The sequence below is a fragment of the Fusarium coffeatum genome, assembly GCF_003316985.1.
Source record: "Fusarium coffeatum strain FIESC_28 chromosome Unknown BRIP53273_contig_159, whole genome shotgun sequence".
NCBI classification, from domain to species: domain Eukaryota; kingdom Fungi; phylum Ascomycota; class Sordariomycetes; order Hypocreales; family Nectriaceae; genus Fusarium; species Fusarium coffeatum.
In genome coordinates, this window is record NW_022157952.1 from 1 (window position 1) to 25,418 (window position 25,418).

Here is a 25,418-nt window from a genome sequence, read left to right on the forward strand (position 1 = left end):
GGGGGTGTAATCAGCTACTTAGGCGTATGGAGACTCTGACTCTTCACTGGAATAAAGCCATGCTTGATTGGTCATGAGTAATCGGTTAATGCTCCACTCATCAGGACTCAAATGCCTACCCAATTTATAAGTGCCACCTGTGAGCCCGCGCACTCTGTGATCTCTACTTACCCATCTATTCTTTTTTTTTTTGAATCTTTCATCAAGCTCGGCCACCATGTCTGATCCTCTCCCCAAGAGTGAATCACTCTATCACAAATATCGCCGAGATCCAACTGAGATTGATGCCGATGGACACCAAGAAAACTGGCAAGCGTCGCCATTGAAGATTATTGACCGAGATGGTTTTGTTCTTTTTGAAAGGACGCAATTGAGTCTCCGAACCGACATTATCTTGGCAAATGATGTTGAGATGCTTCGCCAGTATCTTGATGCTGCCCCTTGGGCCATTGAGAAGCCGGACCGTGAAGACGATAGCATGGATCCATTCTTCGTCGCAGCGCAGAGTGGCAGGGTCCAAGCACTGCAACTCCTTCTAGCCCACCACTCCAAAGTCAACGGTCCCTCTACAAGGGTTAGGTTTCCGGATCGCAGAGTCGATCTGTTGTCTACCGCCGCCAAATGGGGTCGTGTGGAGATGGTCAAATTCCTCCTCGACAACCAGCCATTGTACGCTGATATCCACGAGCGAGGGAGTGACAGGGAAAGTGCGATATTCGCTGCAGCTGATACTAGTGGAACAAGACACAGAGACTATCTTAGCCACCAAGAAGTTTGCCTTGAAAATAACGAGGCCGTGATGCACCTGCTACTTGATCGAGGTGCATGTGCTTCTGATTCCCTCACCTGCTATGACGACCGTCCAGAATGTCAGACTTCTGAGACTGTCCTTACTTCGGCTGTACAGTGGGCGGGCCCTGGGTTAATTCAGCGACTCATCGACAATGGTGCCGATGTGCATGCCAAAATCGTTCGCAGGGTTACCTTCATTCCACGCGTGGGGTTCTTCGATGAGTTCCTGCACGTTACTGCCCTTTATATCGCAACTTTTCATGCAAACTTCAGAGCAGTCGAAGTGCTGATCAATAATCGAGGTAATGGAGTCGACATGACAGACATGACATCCCGCCGCGATAATCAGGGAAGACTTCCTATTCATTGGGCCTGTCGATACCAATTGTCGCCATACCCTAGTGCAATGCCTGTCTCAAGGATTACAGAGAATGCTGAAAGCATTGTGGAAACCATTAGGATTTTGCTGAAGAAGGATCCCAAAACAGTCAATATCCAAGACAATGGTGGGAATACACCCTTACACTATGCTGCCATGTTCTATGGTGGCTTAGGCAAACAGCACACCTCAGTTCTAAAACTTCTATGTGACACGGGTGCGGATGCAAGTGTCTGTAATGCCTATGGAGAAACGCCTCTGCACGTGTTGTTCAGCCGCTGGGGGGGTGATATTCCGGTCGATACAATGGCTATCGAGACCTTGCTAGGCCATGGAGCCAAGCCTACAGACATCGATGTCTACGGAAATACGCCCCTTCATTACGCAGCCTGGTTTCTACTTCATTCAGATGCTGCATTATATTTGATGAAGCAAGGCGCTGATGTCAACATAAAAAATCTGCATCAAGAAACACCGCTTCACAGCGTTGCTGATTCTCCCCACTGGGCTGACAGCGCTCATGACACTCGGTCTCTAACAAAGGAGGAGACAGCAGAGGAGCTCTTCAAAGACCAAGAAACAATGGCAGCACGAGTTTTGGAAGCTGGAGGGGTTGAGATGATGGACCAGCCGAATCTTGCAGGGAAGACCCCACGACAGATTATCCAAGAGTGGAAGGAGCACGCAAAAGAGGCGCAGGCAAAACAGACAGCGATCGACAATGATGTACCTTGGGAAGATTGGCCGAAAGTGAATTCTTGTTGGGATAGCGTTGGTCGTGGAATACGCAAGAACGCCATGGGCTTAGGCCTGGTTGGAGGCGCGCGGCCAAGAAAAGATCTCTACTAGGTAGCAGTCAAAGCGCACCTTACACTGTGACTCTTCGCCGGAGGGTCCACTGTATCTAGTTGGCTATAAACAGTCCTGTGGAACTCCACTTGCTGAGGTCGTCAGACCGAACCAGTTTTATAAATATCATCCATGGACCCACGCACCGTGCTTCATAACCCTTGTCGAACACATTTCCAACTTTTCAAACGACTCATCCATTTACCAGCATGGAGCCTTCTCTCCTCCAGCAATCCGAGTCACCATATCAGGAATTCAGAAACAAGCCCGTCAACAGATATAACGTATATGGACCTCCTTTCGACGTGCCCATCACTCTATCTGATCGCGATGGAACTCTTATCCATGAACAAGAGGGCCAGTGCCTTTTTACAACCATAATTGAGCACGACGACGTTAGGCTTTTGGAGAAATACTTCGCCATTGATCCTCGAGCTATCCCATATTATTTTGATCTTCCTGATAACGATGAGGCTGCATTCGAATACGCCAGTCCGTTCATTTGGGCAGCCCAATCTGGTAGTCTCGCCGTACTCCAAATGCTTTTCGACTATACCACAAAGAATCTTGATCCGATGACGCCGAGACGGTTTTCTGAGACTGAGCTTTTGAATCACGCTGCAAGATTCGGTCGCGTAAAGGTTGTACAATGGCTCCTCGACAACCAACCATTATACGCTGATATTCTTGATCGAAATTTTCAAGGCTATACTGCGCTTATAGCAGCTGCGAATCTTTTTGAGTTCGGCCATGGCGATAACCCGAACTGGGATGACATTTGCTTCGACAACAGCGAGGTGACAATGAATCTACTGCTTGACTATGGTGCCTGCGCCTCCGATGTTGCTCATCCGACGAATGATAAGGATCGAAAGGAGCACTCTGTTCTCACGTTGGCTGCCCAGTGGGCAAGCAGTGACTTACTTGCAAGGCTTATTGATGGTGGTGCTGATGTGCATCACACGGTAGCAATAGGGGACTGGGAGTTACCATTTCTGAACCGACGCGACTTACCACCCCGTGTAGCTGTCGAAGTAGATGTGAATGCACTGTTTCTTGCATCTTTGTACGCCAACCTCGGTGGCCTTAGGATTTTGGTTGACCGCAGAGGCGACGAATTTACCATCGAAGACGTGGTCTGCTCCCCCGACTGTGCTGGCAGCCTCCCTCTTCACTGGGCGGCCCGAAGCCCTTTGGAACACATCCCAACATCGATGCGATATGAAAAGGCTGGATATATCCGTCAGACTATTGAACAGCTACTGGATTACGCTCCAACAACAGTCAACGTCCAGGACAAGGACGGGAATACAGCCTTGCATTACGCCACCACACATTTTGGCAAGAATGGTAGAGCCTTCACGCCCATTTTTGAACTTCTGTGCAGCCGGGGCTCCGACGCAAGCCTCCGCAACTACAAGGACGAAACGCCTCTACATACGCTGTTCCAGCCCGAGGGTGATGATGGACCCATAGACATAACAGCTGTATCACTTTTAGTCTCTCACGGTGCGAAGGCTACAGACGTTGATGAAGCCGGCAATACGCCGTTGCACATCGCAACCAGGGACTGGCATTTCATCGATGCGGTCGCTCTTTTGCTGGAGTATGGTGCTGACCCTGCTCAAAAGAATCTTAAACAGGAAAAGGCTCTTCCTCAAAAGATGGAATATCTGCTCGGCAGTCAATAGATCTACAACTGTGGAACACAGGGTGGAATTGTAGATAGCATAAGGGGATTACTAAGAGCAGCGTAAAGAACAACAGCTGCGTAGATAATAATAATTTCGCCCAGTACACCAAATGTCTACATATGTGATTGATTTGAAGATCTAGAACAATCTTGAAGATATTGGCACCATCACCTTGGTCAGTGTAGCCGATACATGCCTGGGAGATTCTTCGGTGATGGTCTACCTGTGAGGCTCCTCTGATTAACTAGGCTAGAGGCTCAGCCCATAGGTAATATCCACATACTCCTTCTAATTAAGTAATAAAACAGGGTACTACTAGCTTAGTAACTAAATTATAGGATACCTAAATTACTATCAATTGACTTACCTGTACCTAGAGCTATAACCCTTGTTAGCCTTATAGAGTCGCTGGTGAATACGATGGCCGTCCTCCTCCTCGCCCAGGCCGTCCTCCTCCTCGTCCGGGCCGACTCCTCTTAGAACTAAATCGCAGTTGTTGAGAGGGTTTACAGGTTAACTCTGCAATTCTCCATTCCTCTCTTTTCCTTTGACATATTTGCCGCGGAGTTTCATTATGCACATCTGGTACATCCATCAATTCTTCTCCTCCAGCTTTTACCAGTCTTGCCAGCATGTCCTCTTGCAATCTTGTTCTTGCCTCAGCCTTGTCAACCTCGCTTGGCCAGGAACGACCAGAAGCAGCTCTATGGAGAGCCGTCGCTTGTGACAAATCTTTTGCTGTGGGGTCTGCACCGTGGTCAAGCAAGCACGATACGGCATCGACAAAATGTAGGTTTCCGGCTGCAATATGCAAGGGTGTGTTACCAGCAACAGTGTCTGTAACCCTTGCTCCATGGGCGAGTAAAACAGATATAGCAGCCGGGTCGATAGGCACATTCGTTATGCACGTGTCGAATAAGGTATGCAGAGGCGTCTGGCCCTTGTTGTTACGTATGCTGGCATCACCACCCCTCTTGCATAATAGTTCAAAGACGGGGGTATATAATTTGCTGTTTCGACCGAAAGATTCTGTAGCGTGGTGCAAAGGCGTATATCCATCTTGGTCCTGTACGTTGATTGCCGCGGGGTGTAAGTTGAGGAGGAGTTCAATAAGGCTCGTGATATTCTGTACTCTTTCTCGTAATATTGATTTTGGGATATATTCCAAATTATCTGGTAATTGATTCTGAGTCGCCCAGTGGAGAGGAAGGCCCCCCAGACTGTCTCGGGAGCATGCCATACTCGCGGCAGTAACGACACCTCGACAATCAATCAGAGTTTTAGCAGCCTTGATATTTGCATGATAACACGCAACAGCTAGTGCATTGACTCCAGAAGCAGAAGGACCCATGAACTTTGTCCATTTTGTTATAGTAGTATGGACGTTAGCGCCGCAATCAATGAGTCTCTTGATTAATTCAGGGCCTGCCCACTTAACAACCAGAGTCAGAACCGTGTCTAGGGTCTCGCCATTATAAGTAGCGAGGACAGTATCCGAAGCATAAGCACCCCGATCTAGCAGTAAGTTAATCACCGCTTCGTTGTTCTTAAGGCAGACTTCGTTCCATTTGGGTTGGAAGCAATATCTCTCTGAAAAGACATCTGCAGCTGATAATATGGCGGTGCAGCCCTTGTTATCTCGATCTTGGATGTTGGCATATAGTGGCTGATGGTCGAGTAAGAATTTTACTATCTCCATATGACCGTATCTAGCAGCTTCATTCAATAGCTGAAACCCGCGCATTTTGAATCTTATCGGTTGAGTGGAAGCGGTATCCCTCGAGGCGTTGTCCAGAAGCCATTGAAGTACATCTAGGCTTCCGCTTTCGACAGCCAGGCAGAAGTAATCAGTTGTTTCAATAATCTCTTCTTCACCATTCGGAAGCTTCGGAACGAAACATGGCGCAAAAGTGAAGTATTGCTGAAGTGCCCCGAGGTCATTTTGCTGAATGATTCCACGTAGAAGGGGCAGACCTTCCATTTCATAGAGAACGGAACCATCTCGATCAGTCATGGTCATGAACACTCGGTCTGGTTCATCTTCTTCACCAATAAATTCATCATTGGGGTTAACCCTGAATTTTTGATAGGGCGATTCGGTTTCGGAGATATCCGGCGGAGCCATGCTGTGAGCGGTAGAGGGAAGCTAAAAGATAAAGAATTGGTTGGGTGTTGTTTATAAATTGCAAGGGTTCATGGCTGGTTTTTATAAAATTGGATAACATTCTAGCTCCAATAAGTGGAGTTATCGTAAAATATTTATAACCAATCAAATAAAGGTAAAGAAAGCTCAGCTAAGAGTCAGAGCTCAAGCTCACTTATCTAATCACACGCCCCCTGCAAACTCATATTTATAAGCGACCATAAGTTACGAAAACCCCAGTATCGCTAACCAAGGATTAAACCCCAACACAGACGTAGTAATATAGCCAGAGACCGGAATAGCCATCACTAACCCTAGGATTCTAGCTGTAAAAATCAGATAGCTTAATCTTATATTTCTCTGCAATAGCATAGTACCCATTGCTATTATTAACGTAGTACTACTTATTACAATCATTAACAATACCAGGCTACTCAGGGCTGTGGGATAGCTTAATTAGAGAGCTTCCTGTGGCTAAATTGGTAGCTGCAGCTGTCTTGGTCCCTATCGCAGACCTGGTCATCATTGCTCCAGCAGTAATTATCCCGGTTAAAGCTGGCCAATCCTAACCAGCGACTAGCTCAAGATAGTAAGCATTGCTAATAACTAAATCTATATTATAAGTTATTTTGTTTAGAGATAGGTTAATCTCGGTAAAGAGATTAATAGGAACTTTATTTGTAAGGCAAATCTACGTATAAGTAAGGCTTCCTTTGTAAGTAAACCAGTAGCTATAATCCTTAGTTGTGCTATTAGCAATAGGCACGCTATGTGGCGGATTAATAGGCTTAAGGTTAGTAGGCCTAGCGTTAACTAGCTATCTAGAGTATGTTCCTCCGGGTGGCAATATATATAACGTACTACCCCAGTAGGGATCTGTATTGTACAGATTAGTATAGTTCTAATTAAGTTAAGAGTTATAAGATAGAAGCCTATCTATTATAATACCGGTATCTAAGGCAATATTAAGATAAGTATTACTATTTTGCACCTTGTAGATCTTATTATAACTAAGAGGAAGATAGAGGTTTATACTAGTAGCTATCTTAAAGCAATTAAAGATATTAGAGTTAATATAGTACATAGTAGCTACAGATATACCCTAGGATAAAGCAATTAAATCGCAGCTATTACTAACCTTAGTTATATATATATTACCAGATATACAGATATTACTGCCTATACCGGGGCTAGTAACATTAAATATACTATTAGTACTATTAAAGTTATCTATATTAAGGTTGCAAATTTCTACAAGGTATTTATACAAAGACTACACATCCCTATTATAGGCTCTAGTGTAAGCATTAGCTTGTATTATTCTATACTATTTAACGTTATAGTAAGAGTATAAGTCTAACTTTAGAAGCTTAGAAAGATTATTAACTTTGGGAAATAAGGTAATTACATCTAGTAGAATTAATATAGACTAATAAAAATTTTAATTAAAAGCCTGACTTACTATTACAGAATTTTCTAGTCTTTAGGTTACTAAAGCAAGACTAGTTCTAGCTACTCTAGAACTTATTAACAAGGTTAATGTATAATAATCCTGGGATTATTTCCTTAGAGCTATAGGCTAAAGTAACCTTTGTATACATATACCTAATAGAACTTCCGCAAGCTTTACTGCAAACGGTCTTTATTACAGCAGGATTATTACTATTAATATAGCCTTCTATTATTAGATCTAAAGCCTTATTTAGATAGCTAACCTTCTAGTACAGAGTGGCCTCGCAGGTAGATAATAGTCCACTATTAGCTAGATAGCCTTAAGGGAATATAGTAAGCCTAGCTGCATTAACTAATCTAGCAGCAACTATAAGGCTAGTAAGAAGGCTATGGTTTTATTTAAGGGGAGCCCTTATTGTATAGCGTAAGGAGATATAAAAGAGTAACAAATAGAGTTATTAAATTAGGGACTAAAACGATAATTCTTTTAGCTTCTAAACGTAAAAGAAGAATGAATAACCTTTATAAGATACTAGTAATATAAATTAAGGAATTAACTTAGCATCTTCTGTAAGTTCTAGCCTAGGTTAGTATATGTATAATACTAGCTGCAATACCCCTGATTATAAGTAATGTAGTAAACCTGTTAGTTTAGAAATAGAAATTAAGTTATTAAAGCTCCTTCCTAGAAGATATTACTAGCTTAGTATTACATAGGGTATTAATTAACTAGCAAGGTAACCTCAGTACCTAGCATAAGTTCTACTATATCTACTAATATAACTATCTAAGACTGTAATATAATTTAACTATACACACTTAGTAATACCTGCATAACAATTACTGGTTATCTTTGGAACAGGTATATCCACCACCATTTATAGATCTTAGGAGCGCAAGAAATTTTGCCCCCTACCGTGTTCAGGCATGTAAATACAGGGACTGCATAGACCCCTAATACCTACCCACTCTAACTCCATCAACAATATCTTACACAACCAACACTCTTAAATAATACAAACCCATCTCAGCTCTTTTATAAGGGGGATTGTATATTCCGTGGTCCTACTAAAGATTATTAGGTATAATAATTTAATAGGTCTTTACATTAAAACTCAGAACCAACGGAACCAACAGATATCCACAATAATAACAAGTTATTACCAAGACATATAAGGACCAACAAAAGACACACGCAATATCTACATCTAGATAGATACTAATTTAGGTAAACAATATAGCAATACTATAGGCCAAGATATTTTGCTATTTTAGGGCCAATAGTAGTACTAGTAAATGCTATTTTACTAAAATTTCTACTAAGGATATTTACCTTAAAACATAAGACCTTGTAAGTCTAATAACCAAAATAGAGTACTTCTTTAGAGATCTTTAGTTTTAATCTAAGGTTATTTTATTAAAGATAATTAAATATTATCTAACTTTAATAAGTTTTTTAATAATTAAAAGCAATATCTAAACTATATCTAGTTCCTTATTATATTATTCTTTACTTTTACTCTCTTTAGCTACTACTTACTTACTTATTACTAATCCCTTTATTTCATTTTTATTTTTATTTTTTAAATCAAACGTTAGTCTTTATCTTAGTTCCCTTAACTAGACTAGCACTTATTTATTAGCATCCCTTATAATCAACATAAGGTTAACGTAGGTAACCACTTTAGTTACTCTGTTACTTACCTTAGTACCTTTAATTATCGCAGATAATATTTACTGCAATAAGTCTACTTTCTGCAAAGTAAGTTACTATAGTTCTAATAATATCTATAGCATAGGTCTAGACTACTACAGTAAGGTAAAGTATATTAATAACTGTAATTATAAAGCAGAATATAACCTAGGCAACTAGCCCTTGTAATACTTTAACTCTACTAAGTATCCTCTTAATATATACTACAGCAAGTATAGCTTTTGCAGTACTACCAAGGAGTTCTATAGTAAAGAGATAGTTAAAAGACCCTCTTATAACATTAGCTCTTAGTTAGTTAAGTATATTATTAGCTACTATAGCTTAGGTAGTATATTATGCAGATATAACGCTATAATTCCTTACACCTTTCCCTAAGGTATCTACACTTACATTTACTTTGCATTTAGTAGTATTAACCCTAAGTTATTCCAAGTTATACCTATTAACAGAGAAGATAAGAAATTATACCCCCAGCTTACAGCACTTAAGTTATAAGATACAGGCTAGGAGCTCTGGCTATCTATTAAAGGCTAGACATTCTCTAATAATAGCTTACTAACTGCTACTACCTTCTCTAACTTAGTTAATACTAACACAATACATTAGAAAGCTTTCTTCACCTCTTTAACACTCTTTATACAAACCTAGGGCTTTAGTAGTATTAATATTAACTAGGAATACCTAGTTAACTATAATAGAAATAGTTGTAAGTCTAATTTCAAAGCCTATCCAGTCTTCTTAAAACAACTTAAGGCCGCTCTTTATAATTATAAGTATAGTCTCTCTATTACTTTCCCAACCAGTTACTAGTATCTTTAGCACTTTAATCTAGAGAATATCAAGCTATCTATAAACTAGTTCAATATTATAAGCTATAATCTTTATAGAGCTTAGGATATTAGCAATAAGTAAACTAGTACCTTTGTTAGAGCCTATATAAATCTTACTAAGATCAAGAGCTTATTAAATCTTCTTTAGTATAATAAAGTCTCTCTATCTAAGGTTATCCTAGGCCTTTTATTCTATAGTTAAGCTATTACACTAGCAAAGCCCTCCTATTTAAAGCCTGGTTACCTATACCTATTAGCTAAAGATGCTAAAGAGTATAGCAGCAAGTCTAGGATTCTCTTTAATAGTAAGATCACAGATCTTATTTGCAATAAGAAACTCTAGCCAAAGCTCTACAAGGATGCTACTATTAAGACAATCCAGTAAAATAATAACCAGTAGGTTTCTTATAATAATAGAGATACCTAGAAACTTAAGGCTAACTTTCTTAAGTCTTAATATCTTAGTAGAGTCCTAGTATAGGCTATTAACTATAATAATAATAAGTATTCCTACTCTAAGGGCCTGGCTATAGTAATAGGTATTAAAGTTAACGATGGCTCTGGTAATAGATTAGTAATCAAGCTTCCCTTTAAGAAGGAAAATTCCAAAGACTTTTATTACTTTACTAACTACAGCTAGACCTATCCCTGCGGTTATACTAAGATTATTTATAGTAATAAGACCTTGCAGCTTATGCTTAATTCAATGTAATATCCACTAGGCTTAGGATAGATATAGATACTATACTACCCTAAGTCTTCTAAAGTGCTAAAATATTAATAGAGAGGTTTTTCTAATTTGCATTATTGCACTATTGGCTATAAAGCTGGCGAGGTTAAGGTTAGTATGACCGCTAAGGGCTGCGGTTGCTTAGGCTGGCAATCCGCTTGCTGTAAGGCTACAGAGTCTACTGAACCTTGGTTAAAGTGTAAGTGGATAGACCTATGTTTTGAAGATAATATATATCCTACTGGCTACTCTTCCTTGGTTGCTGAGTCTAGGGAGGGTTAGAGCGGTCAACGGTTATGCAAGAACGGCTCTAAGTATAACTATTACTATACCAAGACCCCCAAAGCATTTAAGAACTGCAAATGGGTTGGTCACGAAGTGTTATTCACTAATGGAAAATTTTGCAGCGATGCTTATCCGCACGGATCCACTCGCATTACTGAGCAACAAGTCAACATGATGTGGGACTCCAATAAGCCAGCCAATTCCAAAGACTGTAGCATGGGCGCCGAGGCCTATTGTTGCGCTGGCGAGAAGGAGTCGCAAGAGGACGAGCAACCAGAAATCGATTACCGCGATGACACTACTGCGAAACAGTTTGACAGTCTTCTGCAAAGCTTTCTCGAGGACCCCGTGTGCCCGCCCGGATTTGAGACCGAGTATACAATGAGAACTGGAGTTTATTCACGAGACTTACTCCAACGTGAGAAGACGGACAAGGGAATAGTTCTGGTTTCACTTGTTCGCCTCATGGCAATGTGGTACACGTCTCAGAATCCAGACAAGAAGATAACAGAGTTATACCAGTTGCGTCTCGAACAGCATGGGTACGCTGAAACAGCTGCCAATGTGACCACTTATCACGATGTCATGTTTCCAGGCTCTTTGTCTTCGAACGGAATGCCCAGCTACGATCCCGAAGCTATGGCCGCAAGCTCGATCTGCAATCTTCGTCACTCAAGAGAGGCCCTGGACAACCTTTCTGTTGCCTCAGAAGCTCTATGTCAGATCCCAGGTAGTAGTGAGTCAGTATCGTCGAAGCGAGACGTTCTCAAACCTCGCATCTTCGACGCATCTACCATGGAAGATCGGAGTCAAAATCGTCAGCTACCAAGTGTTGCAGTTGCCTTACAAGGCATTCTAGACCGAGAGCTAACATTGCACTATCTGAGATGGCTTAGGACTCGTGATGAAGAAGAAGTCATTCTCGAGATAGCTTTCTGGATTGGGGACCAGATCGGTGTGACTCCATCCCAGGAGATCCTCGACCGCTATTCCGATAGCGGTCATACCATATATCGTGACCGATGGGTTGTCTTTCATTTTCATATCCCAATTGATCGGCGCACCTTCTTGGGCCAGCAACCGGAATTCCTCGTTGGTGTTTCTAGCTTCAACATGTACCACTCTCAGACTGTCGTTGTTCCATACGTGGTGGATAGAGGGTCACATCAGGACTATCGAGCTGAGTTCAGGTACTTGCAGCTTCTGACTTGGAAAGATGGCAACGCTAATATCTTTCTTTTCCAGTTTCGCCGCCTCGGTTAGGCCTCGCGACGGTCGGACCCCCCTCAACAGCCAAGGCGAGAATGGCCGGTGGGGTATGAGGGGATACAACGAGCGTGTACAGCCTCTGAACTGCCGAGATATAGCGGCCGAGAGGTGGTACCCAGGCTTCAATTATCAGGCAGCAGGTACGATCTCAAGGATAACACAGGGGAACCGACCAGATCAGTACTCTATATTGGTGGATGAGTTTGTATGTATCCGCTGTTCCTATCTTTAACGTCCATAGCTTACTGACATCTCAAAGGGTCGCTTCCTTCTACAGGAGGGTGTTTTCAGCCGCAGGAACTTAGCGTATCTCTGGCCTGCGGTGGGCGATGAGGCGGCGAACCTCGATCCTATGGCCAATCTCAACGACGGTCGTAGATTGTATAACCCTCAGCTAGGAGCCTTTGACTATAACTTTTCGGGCCTATCAGACTCTGTGGGCGATCTAAGTCGTTTCGCTCCTAATCCGTATCGAAACCCGCCGTCATAACTAAAAACATCTAGAGCTTGCAGCAGTTCTTGCCAATAGTCACATTTGAGAGACAATAGACCGTACTACTGTATGCAGTCATAGTGGTATTTCAACGAAATACAACAAATCTAGCCCGTGCACGTTGCCGAGTCGTCTGTGTATACATTATATCTGTGTATTTCGTTAAAATCTCTTTTTTATTTACCATTTCGAGTTATACGGTATGTGATAACCGTAAGGAATAATAAGAAAGCTAGTATTTAATTAGAACTACCCCTGTGAGGCTTCTCTGGTTGACCTAGCTAGAGACTTGGCCCGCAGGTGATGTCTGTATATTCCTTCCAAATGAGTGATATGAAAGGACATTGCCGGCTCAGTAACCGAAGCACGGGACACCTAAATTACTGTATGTAATTACATCCACATGCCCCTGTCCAAACCCGCAACCCTTGCTAGCCTTATGGAGTCTCAAGTGGACGCGACTAACAACCAACACATGAAGCTAACGACCAACACGTTAAGCTAACGACCAACACGTTAAGCTAACGACCAACACAGCGTTGCAATTGTCTCGGAAAGAGAAGTCCTAAAGGGCTAGTAAGCAAATGTGAAAATCTTTTCATTCAGGACGGGAAGCCGAGAACAGGAGCCTCGGCTCGTCGGCATCATACTGAAAGGTGTCGTGCGACAAGGATCACTTGATCACTTACTGGGTGTCTAAAAATGGAGCTTTGCCTGCAGATGTGATATTCGAAATTGAAAGGAAGTTCCGGCAGGTACCTTCCCACTAGCTGACCTGGACTTGGATTTGGGGGAAATATCGAGTTCGTAAAAGAATGAGTAATTGTAAAGAAGGACGTCTAGTTATTCCTGTACTTTTATTTTGAAATATAATTTCTTGACATCTGCCAGAGTCTAGCATTTATTTACTATTTTACTCAATGAGACATTAGGTAACCAAAATCTTAATCCAGTGAATATGTATGTGTATTGCCGCTGAAAATTCGGATTTGGAGAGTCGATGGAACATAAAGATAAATCATTGGTCTCTCTGGGCACGCACTCAGTTCCTGCGTAACGTCGGGGTTAAACGGTAGCAATGAAACCCTAGGGTAGTGATTCAGGCCAATCACCGTTATTAGAACATCTTGTCTTGGCTGTTGGTTCATGCGATAAATGACATCAAGAGTCACGACCACTGGCCCTCGGTTGCCTGAACCGAGACTAGGATCATTACTAAGTGGCGATGATACTGGTCAAGAACTCTGGATGTTTCCCGTTCACGGCAGAATAACCGCCGAGTGAAATTCTTGGCTCGGCTCTGGCCTTGCCGAGATTCACAGGGTCCGTGACTTTGCAGGGATGATGACGCCGCCCGGGAACGATCTTTCGCCGAGACCTCACCTCATCCCGCTGGACTTTCTCGGCATTATTCCGGGGTGTTGTATGCTAGGTATGGCTGTTGGTTCTCCAGTTGCAGAGCTGGAAAGCAGATCGGGCTTGTTCAGCCATCCGACTGCAGAACCGGTGGAAACTAACACGATGGATGCTCTTTGTAATAATGTATTTCCGGGAGGAAAGGTCGTGAATATTTGGTAGCATAAGATTGTACTTAATCAGCATAAGGGTACTGCGAGAGTGAACATTCCATCACCAACTCAAACCTTTTACTGCTTGTGAACTTTTTCAGACCATTATGCATTGTACCGCTCTTTTACTCCAGGGTCTCTTGGCTGTTGGAGCAACGGCTTTGCGCGGCCAAAGGATCCGACGCCAGGACGGCACTATCGATCCAGGCCAGCCCTCGGACTGCACTTGGTGGATAATAAGAGAGGAGGAATATCAAGATTGTGCATATCTTGAAGATTACTGGAATCTGAAGCATTCACAGTTTGTTGAATACGTAAGTGGTAGTCATTTACTCACACATTATATCGTACTCATCAGTTCTAGAATCCTACGGTCAAAGATGACTGCAGTGGCATGCAGTTTGGACACTCTTACTGCGTTGAGGTGAACAATGGGCTCCCCCGCAAGGAAGAGTCTGCATCCTCCAAGACAACCACTCCAGTCAGCATGGCTGAACCGACTAAGACGCATCAGGCAAGCCAGGCAAGTCAGACACAGGACGGTCTCATCGACACATGTGTGTCCTTCTACCAGGCTAAGAAGGGAGATACATGCCCTAAGATTATCGCTGAACACAACAACACATTTGACAAGGATGATCTGGTCAAATGGAACCCCGCCATCCAAGAGGATTGCAGTGGTATCTGGGCCAACTACTACTATTGTGTTGGAGTGCCTGGAACTCCCACGTCACCCCCGACAAGAACACAGGAGGCTACCATCAAGCCCACCAGCCCAAGTAAGCCTAGTCCTACGCAGGATGGTCTAATCAGTAGCTGTACCAGATTCCATCAGGCTAAGAAGGGCGAAACCTGCACGAACATCATCTCTACGTTTGGCACATTTGACTTTGATACCTTCTATGAATGGAACCCAGCTGTTGGCGAGGAGTGCAGTGGTATCTGGGCAAACTACTACTACTGCGTCGGCATCCCAGGAACCCCCAACACCAAGCCTTCTGTGACAACTGTAAAGCCCACAGCAACTGGCTTCCCAACCCCTTCACCTATCCTTGATCGCACCGTCAAAGGTTGCACCAAGTTTCACCTTGTTTCCAAGACAACTACCTGCCCATCGATTGAGAAGTACTATAACCTACCATTCCCACAGTTTCTGGCTTGGAATCCAGAAGTTAAGTCGGATTGTAGTGGACTTTGGGCCAACTACTATGTCTGCGTCATGGTGGAAGGATACAAGCCTGTGACTACCACCGCAACAACACCGGCAAACGGAATTCAGACCCCTTCACCTATCCAGACCAACATGGTTAAGAACTGTGAGAAGTTCCACCAGATCAAGCCTACGACTACTTGCTCATCCATTGAGAAGTATTACAACCTTGCCATCAAGACCTTCCTTTCGTGGAACCCAGCTGTTGGTCAAGTTTGTGAATACCTTCAGACCAGGTACTATGTCTGCGTTGCAACTGTGGGTTGGAAACCTCCTACAAAGACCACTACAAAACCTTCAAATGGAGTTTCAACTCCTACGCCTATCCAATCTGGGATGGTGGGTAATTGCAAGAAGTTTCACCCTGTAGCTTCCACAACGACATGCACATCTATTCAAGCGTACTATAAGATCACCATGGCCCAGCTGGTCAAATGGAACCCGGCCATTGGCTCGAAATGCACTGGTCTTTGGGCCAACTACTATGTGTGTGTTGGTGTTTAGGTAAACTGGACAAGGACGGGAGAAGGAGTGTAGTTCATATTGCGGTAGTTATATATAGCACCAATCTACCGTGGAACATTTTATTATGTGTATAGTATGTGAAGTTTGTAATGCTTCTGAGCGAAACTCGGCTGGTTGAAGAGCTAAGTCCATATCATGCTACGATGGGTATTGCCTAACTGTCCGAATACTGGTAACATCCTGTGCTTAAAGATTGAGAACAGTATTATGTCAAGCGAATCACTCCAATGAAATAGCCAGGTTCAGTGATATGATCTGTTGACAGGGTCGTAATATGTAAGATTATTAGTTCTTCAAGTTCTGCCGGGTCTTTTCTGTTATCACAAAGATTATCCCCAAACATTATAAGAGATAGGATGATTTATTTATTTGATGTCAGCTTAGACTAGCTCTTAGAGTGGTTCATTTTGGTGGCCGGCCTCTCTGCTTGTCGTCACCTAAATTTGCTTAAACCCAAAGCATCCATTTTGCCGCGGAGGCAATGTCGATCACTGCTTCGCCCGATATCTGGATATCTCACTCTATACCAGGGAAGCTAGTATCTGATAGTGCTGACATTCAGATCGGCATCGAGCAGTGCTTACCTTACTTGTCGATCCTTGCGGCTACTCGGCACGTTATATGTTAAATCGTCGATGGTCTACTTGATAACTGAGGATCCATATTATTCTGTGAAATGATGATGTAACCTCACCAGATTCACCTAGCTGGGACTACTAAGAGGGATGATTGCAGTGTTCGAGTACACCTTCTAACGTACCTTAAGAATATATTATTCCCAATCTAAAGTATATGAAAAGGCTGTGACGGCTATTATCTTGGATGGGATAAGTTAGCAATTGCTGCTATTCTTGAGGATACCATCTTGCAGAACGTGACAGTCGCACCACGTATTTGCCATAACGGACAATACGAATAGTCAGACATATGCTAACGTGCACGGAAGCATGTGTCTAGCTTACTATATACGAGTCGATCCTGCCTAGCGAAGGATTCCGCCCAGTGTGATCATCGCTAAGTCACGTCCAAGCGCGTCTTACACCTTAACTGTTCAGAGCACAGGCGTGCCAAGGCACTACAAAGGTTCTAAGAACTAACACCGCATGTTCAAAGACAGATCGGCTGTAGTTGCTTATGGCTTGCACTGTAGTAGGAGTCAGTACCTGGTTCTTTGCCTTGTACTGATTGAATCAGATGTTCTAGGTAAGCATAACATGTTGTTATGTCAGACTTTTGCATCTATCTACAACGAAAGCTCCTACGCCAGGACGATGAGATCTTCGTAGCTCAAGTATAAAAGGACACCGTCGGAAAAGCATTCTCATTACTCTTCTCTTCATCCTCAGCTCTCAATAATAATTCCCATTCATCTGCATAACAATCATCTCATACCAATACTACACGTTCAATACCTCTACCAAATACAGCAAAATGCTCGCCATAAGCGCTTACGCCATTGTACTATTCTGCTCTTCCGTCCAAGCTGGAGTCGGTCCAGTGCTGAAACGTGATGATTTCCATGGCTTCCCTGTCGGCGATGTCTGCCTGTTTCAGGGCGGTGGACCTGTAGGTGTCGCAAACGCCGTATGTGCAGGCAGCGACGGAAATGCACACACAGATAAGATCACCTGTCCCGACCAAGGGGTTGCGGAACGAATTTGCGGTCGGGATGATGAGAATGAATACGTACGAGACAACTGCAAAGTCATTGATGGATCGGGGACCTACTGCACCACGAACAAAGTGCATACCGATGAATACGAATACTACAACCGATGCTACTGTGTCAATGGCAATTTCTGTTGCGACCAGAATGCTGAGGTCCCAGGCGGTGAAAGCCCCGTCGACTACTTCAAAGGAGCTGGATGCAGCTGTGGTGATCCTATCTAGGGGACTGAACAGGGCAGGATGCTTCAAGTCGATAGAATGTTCACTCCTCAATTCAACATGAATGAGTATAGCACCTGCGACCAACCCGATTTCTTAACCAATACACTAGACACAACACACCTTCATTACAATACATTGTGAGCCACTAAGGTTGGCGGCTCGTCAGCTCCCGTGGCTTGTCTTTCGCATACCAAATCATGGCGGCTGACACAAAGCTTCCACCTACTTTCACTGTACATACATTCACTTAGGACTAGATAGAAGTCAAGTTAGTTCACTGACTGTCAATGAAACTTGTTTATCGAACTATGTTTAACTCGCTTTCTATAAAGGTTACGCCATCCATCATTGTTGGCTACCCCACAGCTGTTACGTCAGCACAGGCATCACCTTTGTTCACAGATCGTATCCCTGAGCTTACCCTCTTTTAAACCAAACATCAACCAAGAAAGAAAGATGTCATCAAAAGAGGAAGAGCTTTCGCCTGGAGAACGACAAAAACGATTGCAGGAAGAGCATTATGCCAAACAAGTGGCGGTCCGAGACGCGCAACTAGCCAAGTTACAACAACAAGCCGAGCAAGCCGCACAGCGCAGTTATGGCATTCCCCATACCGCCGGCTTATTAGCTTACCCTCCTCTTCTCGACCCGACGAACCTCCAGCACCACGGACAGATGTCACCAGAGGGGAATAAGAGCAATGAGCTCTCGCTGGAAGAACAACAAAGAAGGCGGCAGCTGGTCCGTGCGATACGTCCTGAGTCGTTGTCGCCAGAGCAATTAGAACAAGCCAAGATGCGACAACTGGCAGCACAACGGGGGCGGCAGATAGCTGGGATGGGATACCAGCAGATGGGCGACGGCATTACCAACACGTGTCCCAGTGACGTGGAGATTCGCGTGGGACTAGAGGCCGATGTACCAGATTTTGTCAATTTTCGGTCTGCCTGCCGAGAGGGTGACTTATCTACCGTCAAGTCCATCGTTTCTTCTCAAGCTCGTTCGCAACTCTATCTTTATAAAGGATTAGACGGCGCCCTTAGAAATGGCAAAGTCGACGTTTCACGTTTTCTTCTACAGTCTGGAGCACCGATAACGCGAGCAACGCCAGCAGTCGTTCTCAAAGCCCCAGCGGACAAACAGGTTGCCTTATTCCAGGTCCTCATGGATCATGGCTGGACAGTCAATAATCCAGAGAGTCTCCTCCCAGAAATCTTTCGGAGTAATAACGAGTCATTATTTGATTGGTTTCTGAAACAAGGCGCAGATCCCAACGTTGCCGGCCCCCAGAATGATACAGGACAGACTCTCAGGCTGGCAGCCACACAAGGTACTGTTCAGGCGGTGCAGAAGCTTCTGGATGCTGGAGCGAATATGGCCAGTTCGGGGCTATATTGGGCTGCAGGCGCCTGTCCTGAAGGCTCAGTTCCCAACATCAGACGTATTGAACCAAGCGTGGACTTCGACAAGTCAAGGATTCCCGTCATGGAACTGTTACTGGAGAAAGGGGGTGATATCAATCACCGACTGGAAACGCGCCATATGGAAGAGCTGTATCCAATTGTAAATGCGGTCAAGGCGGGCGCTGTTGGGAGGGTCAAGTGGCTGTTGAGCAAGGGGGCGGATCCTGACTTCAAGGGTTCGTGGGGTAGTGCCAGAGACTGTGCTAAGCGTGACTCGAGCGATGAGATGAAACGGGTGTTGGGAGTCGAGTAGTAATTAGACTTATCTACTGTAAACTTGTCAACGTTACTAGCCTCCTGGAGGCGATCGCTCAAATGCAGAATACGCGTATAGCTAAATTTCCGCGTATTATATAAGTTATTGCAGCGGCCCGAGAGTCCACAATGCGCATATAGCGTCAAACCTCTATGTATTATACTTGTACCCAACTTCAAGTAAACTAATAATATGGTAATAACGTTAAGATAAGTGATATATCCAAGGGATATCTATTTATAAATACGTCTTATTGCTAATTCTTCTATTACTATTACATAGCTGGGTTGTCCTAGATACTATTATCAACAATGTACTGCCGCCAAGCCCTTATATTGAAGTCAAAGCCTAGCTAAGAATTGCGTATTAAGTACTAATCTATTTAAATGAGCCAAATATCTTCAATCAAGCATATCTATATGTATATTTAAGTCAAGTTAGCCACGTCCGTGTGGATGTCAGTGCACATAGATGGCTGAATGATTTCCCCAAACATGCCATTTAGCCTCTCCTGGCTGACTATTTCATAATACGCGTATAGAAAACTCACCCTTGCGGCCTTCTTGGCAAGCCGGTATTAGCAGCCCAGGAAGTACTCCAAAATGGATCCTTTCTTAACATAAAATGATCTGCTGTTCCTTACCTCCTGCGCTACGGTGTGATATTGATTCCATAACCAACCAGTTCTACTATCACCCTTTGATTAGCGACTTCAACATTTGACTCAAGAATTGACTATCCCTCTCGGTGCCAGTTGACTATCAACCACGATCTACGTGAAGTAGAAGACTACAGCTTTCTTGCCATAATCATGGAGCAGCCCAAGCGAGCAAGTTCTTCTTCGGAGATTATCGTCCGCAGTCAACTCGAACTCGTTCCAGATACCCCAAACTCCTGGAAATCCACTGCGATAATTTGGCTTCAGCAAATGACCATTTTCAAGGCCCTTCTTATTCTATACTGCCTCAATGTAGTAGCATGGGGAGGGATGATCTTCTTGTTAATGTGCAACGCTGCACCCACTATGTGTCACCCCTCCTGCGACGACATCAACTCTCCACGCCAGATATGGATCGAGATAGACTCGCAAATTCTTAATGCTCTTTTCTGTATGCCAGCATTTTGGCTTGCTCCCCAACGATGCATCGAGTTCTGGAAAGTACTTAAGTGCACCACGAAACAAGACATGACCGCCCTGCGCCAGCTCGCCGCGACTCACTGGGAATGGTTTAGGCTTCCTGGATCGGACGCCATCCCTGCTCATGTGGGCCCAGTCGAAGTGGAGGCTTGGCTTAGTGAGACCCCATGTCAAGAGGGCATACTGCCTTGTCCAACGAGAAGCATTCCCGAGCCACCGCCTTCCGGCCGACGAGCGATGCCGAGTCGAGTGTGGAAGCTCCAGGCAGTCATTGTTCTGAGCCTGTTAAACACGATATTCCAGATCGTCCTGTCTCTGTTTATGTGGTGCTACAATCGTCACAATCGACCAGCTTGGTCTGTTGGACTGTTTCTCTGCCTAGCTTTTGTGTCATCAATAGGTGCTGGTGTACTCCAGTTCTTGGAGAAAAGGAGGGTGCAAAGAGTTGAACGAGCACTCTGTCGAAGCGAATCAAGAATCGAGGATGAGGAACTTGCGTTGGTTTATCGTTGAAAGTTAATACGAAAGCGATAGTGAATTGTTACTGATAAATTTGAATATCCTCGTAACTGGAAGTCCCTTTTGTTGAGAATTGGTTACTGAGTTTACCTGACACTTGTACTAATATAAGTAATGTGGAAGTGTTTTTCTTTTCAACTAGCCCTTACAAGAGTGTGGTGTCCGGCATCTGTTCTGAGAAGTCGGTAAGTCTACCCTGTATCTATATGAGCAGGTGAGTCGAAGAAAAAGCGAGACTTGGCTAAGGGTATCATAAAAGTTAGGATACTCTACTCTAAGCTTATTACCCAAACAAGCCTAAGTTATTTTGTCACCACAATTCTGTGTCCTGGCTATTTTTCGGACCACCTGATGACCAAAAAGCCATCCCAAGCCTCTACACATACTTCGTTCGTTGCCTATGTCTGTACATCCTCCCAGTGCAATAATGATACGGGCTTCAATAGTAAAATAATAATGCTTTCATATACATGACTACTTCTTCGAATATTGTAGCGATGTCGAAGGCTGTGAACTTATCGAAGTCAGACGGTTTGGTCAAGATCTTGTTTGGCAAGGGAGAGAGGCCCACTGTTAGTAGAAAGACCGCAAACGTCAAGCTTTCTCTCTATCCTGTCCCCACTAGCTCTCCACTTGTCCATTGTTCTCTACATCCCCAGTCTTGGTCTCATCATTACAACACCCCCGTCTCCCCGTTCCTTTGAACCTCATTGCCCCAGCCCACTCATCTCAGAAGTCGTAAGTACCTACTACTTAGCCGTTCTGAAGATGGAAAATGTGTGATTTTCCCGTCGGCGTTGACGTACGTGCTTTGTTCATCGAGATGGGTCAGTCGGGCTTTCACACATCGTTGGTTGCGGGCTGAGACCTCTATACTGTCCACTTGAGTGATGGTTCCTACAGGAGAAATTTCTTCCGCCATTCACAGACAAGATTCTGATCACGAGGTGTCCAGCTACTTCAGAAACACTAGCCCATTCCTAAACGCGGCGTCTTACGTATGGATCAGTCAACTAGTGTTTCCCGAACAAGACACGATGTATCAAGAAGTAAGACTTGAAAGAGATACAGAGTACTTGTTCTGTAGCCTTTTCGAGAGTGAAGTCTCCCCACGTAGCACAGCCCATGTCTGACCATGTTGCGGTCAAACCATGCATCTGCACAATGATGGCAGGGGCATCGCCTGGCCAATTGAACCTTAGCTCGTCGGAGCTTTTACGGGGTTTGGCCCTAGACCAGCCGTTCTGCTGTCACAGTCGCAGCTGTCACATTCTTTGGCTACAATCTGCAGGTATGATCAAACGCCACAGTTCGTAGTGAAGGCTGAGGGTGAACGCGCAGCGTCCCATGATTCGTCAATGGGGTCTGTCTCAACAAAATAAGGTGGACCAACAGACAATATTTCCCAGTCAACAAGAATTACAGGTCAAGGCACAAGCTTATTGGCTCCTCGCATGACTTCTATACTCGTATTCCTACCTCTATCCAAGGCTGATTATTCCCAGCCTGAGCTTTACGTATTTTAGGGCTGCGAAAGTGTGTTGGTTCAATAGACACCCAGGCTGGTGATTCCTTCTCAGCAGTCGAGTATGGCGAGGTTTGGTGCTTTGATTGGCACAGTAGAAGACAGACTTTTCAAGCTAAGTAAAGGTCCGGCACATAACGTCACAATGACCAGAGAAGGTTTCACTCGCAACGGGCCGCTCATTCTAGATCCCGAAGGTGAAGCTCGATTAACTTTCTTGTGACAGCTGCCAAGCTGCGAGGTCGGAACGCCATCCAGGGAGCGACATCCGGGCCAGTCACCACAGGAGCTCTGAGACACGAGACTTTAGTCGCTCATCTGAACTTGTTTTTGCCAGACAGATAACGGCCAACGGTGTCTTGGCAGATCCCGCCTCATCTTCTTTTGATGTTCTGCAGGAAATGATCGGAGATCAATCATCGACTGTGGAGCTATCTGGGTTGAATTGTTGTCGAGAATTTCGTGCTGTCAGAAAGGGATACATCTTGATCACATCCCTTGGCAAGGGAGAAATGCCCCTCTCTGTGACAAACTGAGCTGTCAGAAGGAAGAGGATCTACACCTGCATGGGGCTTTTGAGGATCACGGATGCACCTGCATAGGGATCAGCACATGGGTCGATTGACAAGGCTCTTTCCCACGTAAACGACAGAACATTTGTCCTCTAAAGCTTCAGCTGCCAAAATGAAAAGGCCCAGCTACTGGCATAAGCTGGCAGACGTTAGCTAAATTACCATGTCTCTTATGCTCTTGGTCGCCAGTTCTTGCAACACCCAGACAGCTCCGGCATTTAACAATCATATTCGTATTTTAAGGACGAGGGTTTTGATCTGCAGCAGCGAGTTTTGTGATATATCATATTCGACATATGGCGTAGCATTGATCTCACCAATAACACTTTTCAAGTGTGGGGACTTCTTGGCAGCGTGCGGCTGAAGCAAACAGAGACAATCTGATCCTTCACCTGCTCAGTGTCTCAGTTGTCGAAAAACCAAACGCTGGCTTGCCATTGGCAGATCTGTCTTGGACAAATAAGGTATGCTTTAGGCAGGTTACGGTCAAGTGGTCCGCTTCCGCGATGCGAAGACCTACATTACACGAAAAAGGAAAGACATTATCAACTACAGACATTCAGTCATAGATAGTCTCGGACATCCCACCGCGCTGAGATCAACGTCATGCTTCACCAACCACGTCTGACCTTACGGAGCGGTAATAAAGAGTGATCCCAGATACATTGTACTGGAAGCAAGACAAACTTTGACTCGTACACTTCCTTCAGGTTGCGCTGGAGTGTGTACTTATCGCATTGAAACTCCACTGTGAATAAACTCCAGTCATCCCTAGAGACCCACGTTTAGTGTTAGCACCTCGAGTAGCCTACGGGAAATTAAGGGATATGGAATCTTCTTGATCTACAATAGATCAACCGTTGTAATTTCACCAATAAGCGCCACCAACGTCAGAGTCAAAAGAGGTCTTAGAATCTTAGTGACTGCCGTGATAGTTGCCTTGTAGAGATATCACATACCAGACGCGTTATGCACCCGCTCCAAAACGGAGAAACAGGCCCACTTGTCAACTGTCAGGCGTCACACTCCTTCTCGATCACCGGCCGAAGGGATGCGATAGTCTCAGAAACCAGGTCATGCTTGACATCCAGTAGCATAGCTATCGTGAGTTCTTACAGTCTTTGGTGACGCCCCATCAATGCAATCAGCTCGATTGAGATGCCAGGAAGGTTGGGTTGACACAGGCGTGCACAATCTGTTCCGCCAAAGATACAACTCACGTCCTGCCTGTTTGGAGGTCGATCCATGAAGTCCAAAGATCTATAAAAGCCGTCGTCTGTCCTGCTTCAATTATCTATCATCAGCACTCACAATCACACACTTCTCTCACAACACCACTATCAAACAATCATCACTTTACACTTCTGTTCTTTCAGATCCCCTCAAATCATCAACATGAAGGCCTCCATCATCCTCACTCTTCCCGTCCTTGCCCTTGCCGCTGCCACTCCTGCCAGGGTTGAGGAGAGACAGGTTGATCCCCTTGAATGCCTGGAGGGCATCGAAGGCCTCCGCAACTGCATTGACCCTGGCAGACTTGTCACCAACCCCCTTCTTGTCTTCACCATCGCCCGATGGTAAGTCACTCTCCTACAACTTGATTTTTAATACTGTATATACTAATATGTAGTAGTCTTCCGCCTAGACTTCTCGGGGCAGTCACTGGGTGTCTTAGTGGTCTGCCTATTCCTGTCAAGGAATAGAATTCAGAAACGATAACGACCATCCACTTCTTGGAGGATCGAGTTAAGATATTAGTCATAACATACCACCGTCGCCTTATCCTGCTAGCGGATACCTAAATTTACATTCATTTGAGGCGAAAACACTGAACCTGTTATGCTGCACTGGTGAGATAATCTGGATGGAAATGCTCTGAGCATTATGTGACACCATAATTTACGAACTGTAGTTTCATTTTCAGGTTCAGATCGTAGCTAACTATCTCTACCTATATTTAACTGAAAGCACTACTGGACAAGTAACAGATAGCTAAGACTTTGGACAACCTCATGTAATAACTCGGCATTTGTCAGTTGAATATTAACACTCGACCTCGTTTCAGTGGGACCTATTCGATTCAGTCCGCCGGTTGTATTGTACAACTACAGCAAAAGTGTCA

At 44.3% G+C, this 25,418-nt stretch overlaps 8 protein-coding genes across 8 annotated transcripts; 7 read left to right on the forward strand and 1 right to left on the reverse strand.

The window, feature by feature from the left end:
- Window positions 1–217: 217 nt before the first annotated feature.
- FIESC28_07233 (uncharacterized protein) lies at window positions 218–2,020 on the forward strand (the record flags this gene model as incomplete). Its single annotated transcript, XM_031161374.1, has 1 exon — window positions 218–2,020. One exon carries the CDS (start codon window positions 218–220, stop codon window positions 2,018–2,020), a length of 1,803 nt encoding a protein of 600 aa, XP_031014490.1.
- Window positions 2,021–2,229: 209 nt separating this feature from the next.
- FIESC28_07234 (uncharacterized protein) lies at window positions 2,230–3,711 on the forward strand (the record flags this gene model as incomplete). Its single annotated transcript, XM_031161375.1, has 1 exon — window positions 2,230–3,711. The coding sequence occupies one exon, from the start codon at window positions 2,230–2,232 to the stop codon at window positions 3,709–3,711; it is 1,482 nt and encodes a 493-aa protein (XP_031014491.1).
- Window positions 3,712–4,087: 376 nt separating this feature from the next.
- FIESC28_07235 (uncharacterized protein) lies at window positions 4,088–5,839 on the reverse strand (the record flags this gene model as incomplete). The annotated part of the gene is made up of 2 exons (XM_031161376.1): window positions 4,088–4,093; window positions 4,334–5,839. 2 exons carry the CDS (start codon window positions 5,837–5,839, stop codon window positions 4,088–4,090), a joined length of 1,512 nt encoding a protein of 503 aa, XP_031014492.1.
- A 5,200-nt stretch (window positions 5,840–11,039) lies between these two features.
- FIESC28_07236 (uncharacterized protein) lies at window positions 11,040–12,627 on the forward strand (the record flags this gene model as incomplete). Its single annotated transcript, XM_031161377.1, has 3 exons — window positions 11,040–12,058; window positions 12,114–12,342; window positions 12,397–12,627. 3 exons carry the CDS (start codon window positions 11,040–11,042, stop codon window positions 12,625–12,627), a joined length of 1,479 nt encoding a protein of 492 aa, XP_031014493.1.
- Window positions 12,628–14,305: 1,678 nt separating this feature from the next.
- FIESC28_07237 (uncharacterized protein) lies at window positions 14,306–15,912 on the forward strand (the record flags this gene model as incomplete). The annotated part of the gene is made up of 2 exons (XM_031161378.1): window positions 14,306–14,512; window positions 14,563–15,912. The coding sequence occupies 2 exons, from the start codon at window positions 14,306–14,308 to the stop codon at window positions 15,910–15,912; spliced, it is 1,557 nt and encodes a 518-aa protein (XP_031014494.1).
- Window positions 15,913–17,364: 1,452 nt separating this feature from the next.
- FIESC28_07238 (uncharacterized protein) lies at window positions 17,365–17,823 on the forward strand (the record flags this gene model as incomplete). The annotated part of the gene is made up of 1 exon (XM_031161379.1): window positions 17,365–17,823. One exon carries the CDS (start codon window positions 17,365–17,367, stop codon window positions 17,821–17,823), a length of 459 nt encoding a protein of 152 aa, XP_031014495.1.
- Window positions 17,824–18,279: 456 nt separating this feature from the next.
- Window positions 18,280–19,539, forward strand: FIESC28_07239 (uncharacterized protein; the record flags this gene model as incomplete). The annotated part of the gene is made up of 1 exon (XM_031161380.1): window positions 18,280–19,539. One exon carries the CDS (start codon window positions 18,280–18,282, stop codon window positions 19,537–19,539), a length of 1,260 nt encoding a protein of 419 aa, XP_031014496.1.
- A 5,152-nt stretch (window positions 19,540–24,691) lies between these two features.
- Window positions 24,692–24,999, forward strand: FIESC28_07240 (uncharacterized protein; the record flags this gene model as incomplete). The annotated part of the gene is made up of 2 exons (XM_031161381.1): window positions 24,692–24,873; window positions 24,927–24,999. The coding sequence occupies 2 exons, from the start codon at window positions 24,692–24,694 to the stop codon at window positions 24,997–24,999; spliced, it is 255 nt and encodes an 84-aa protein (XP_031014497.1).
- Window positions 25,000–25,418: the final 419 nt, after the last annotated feature.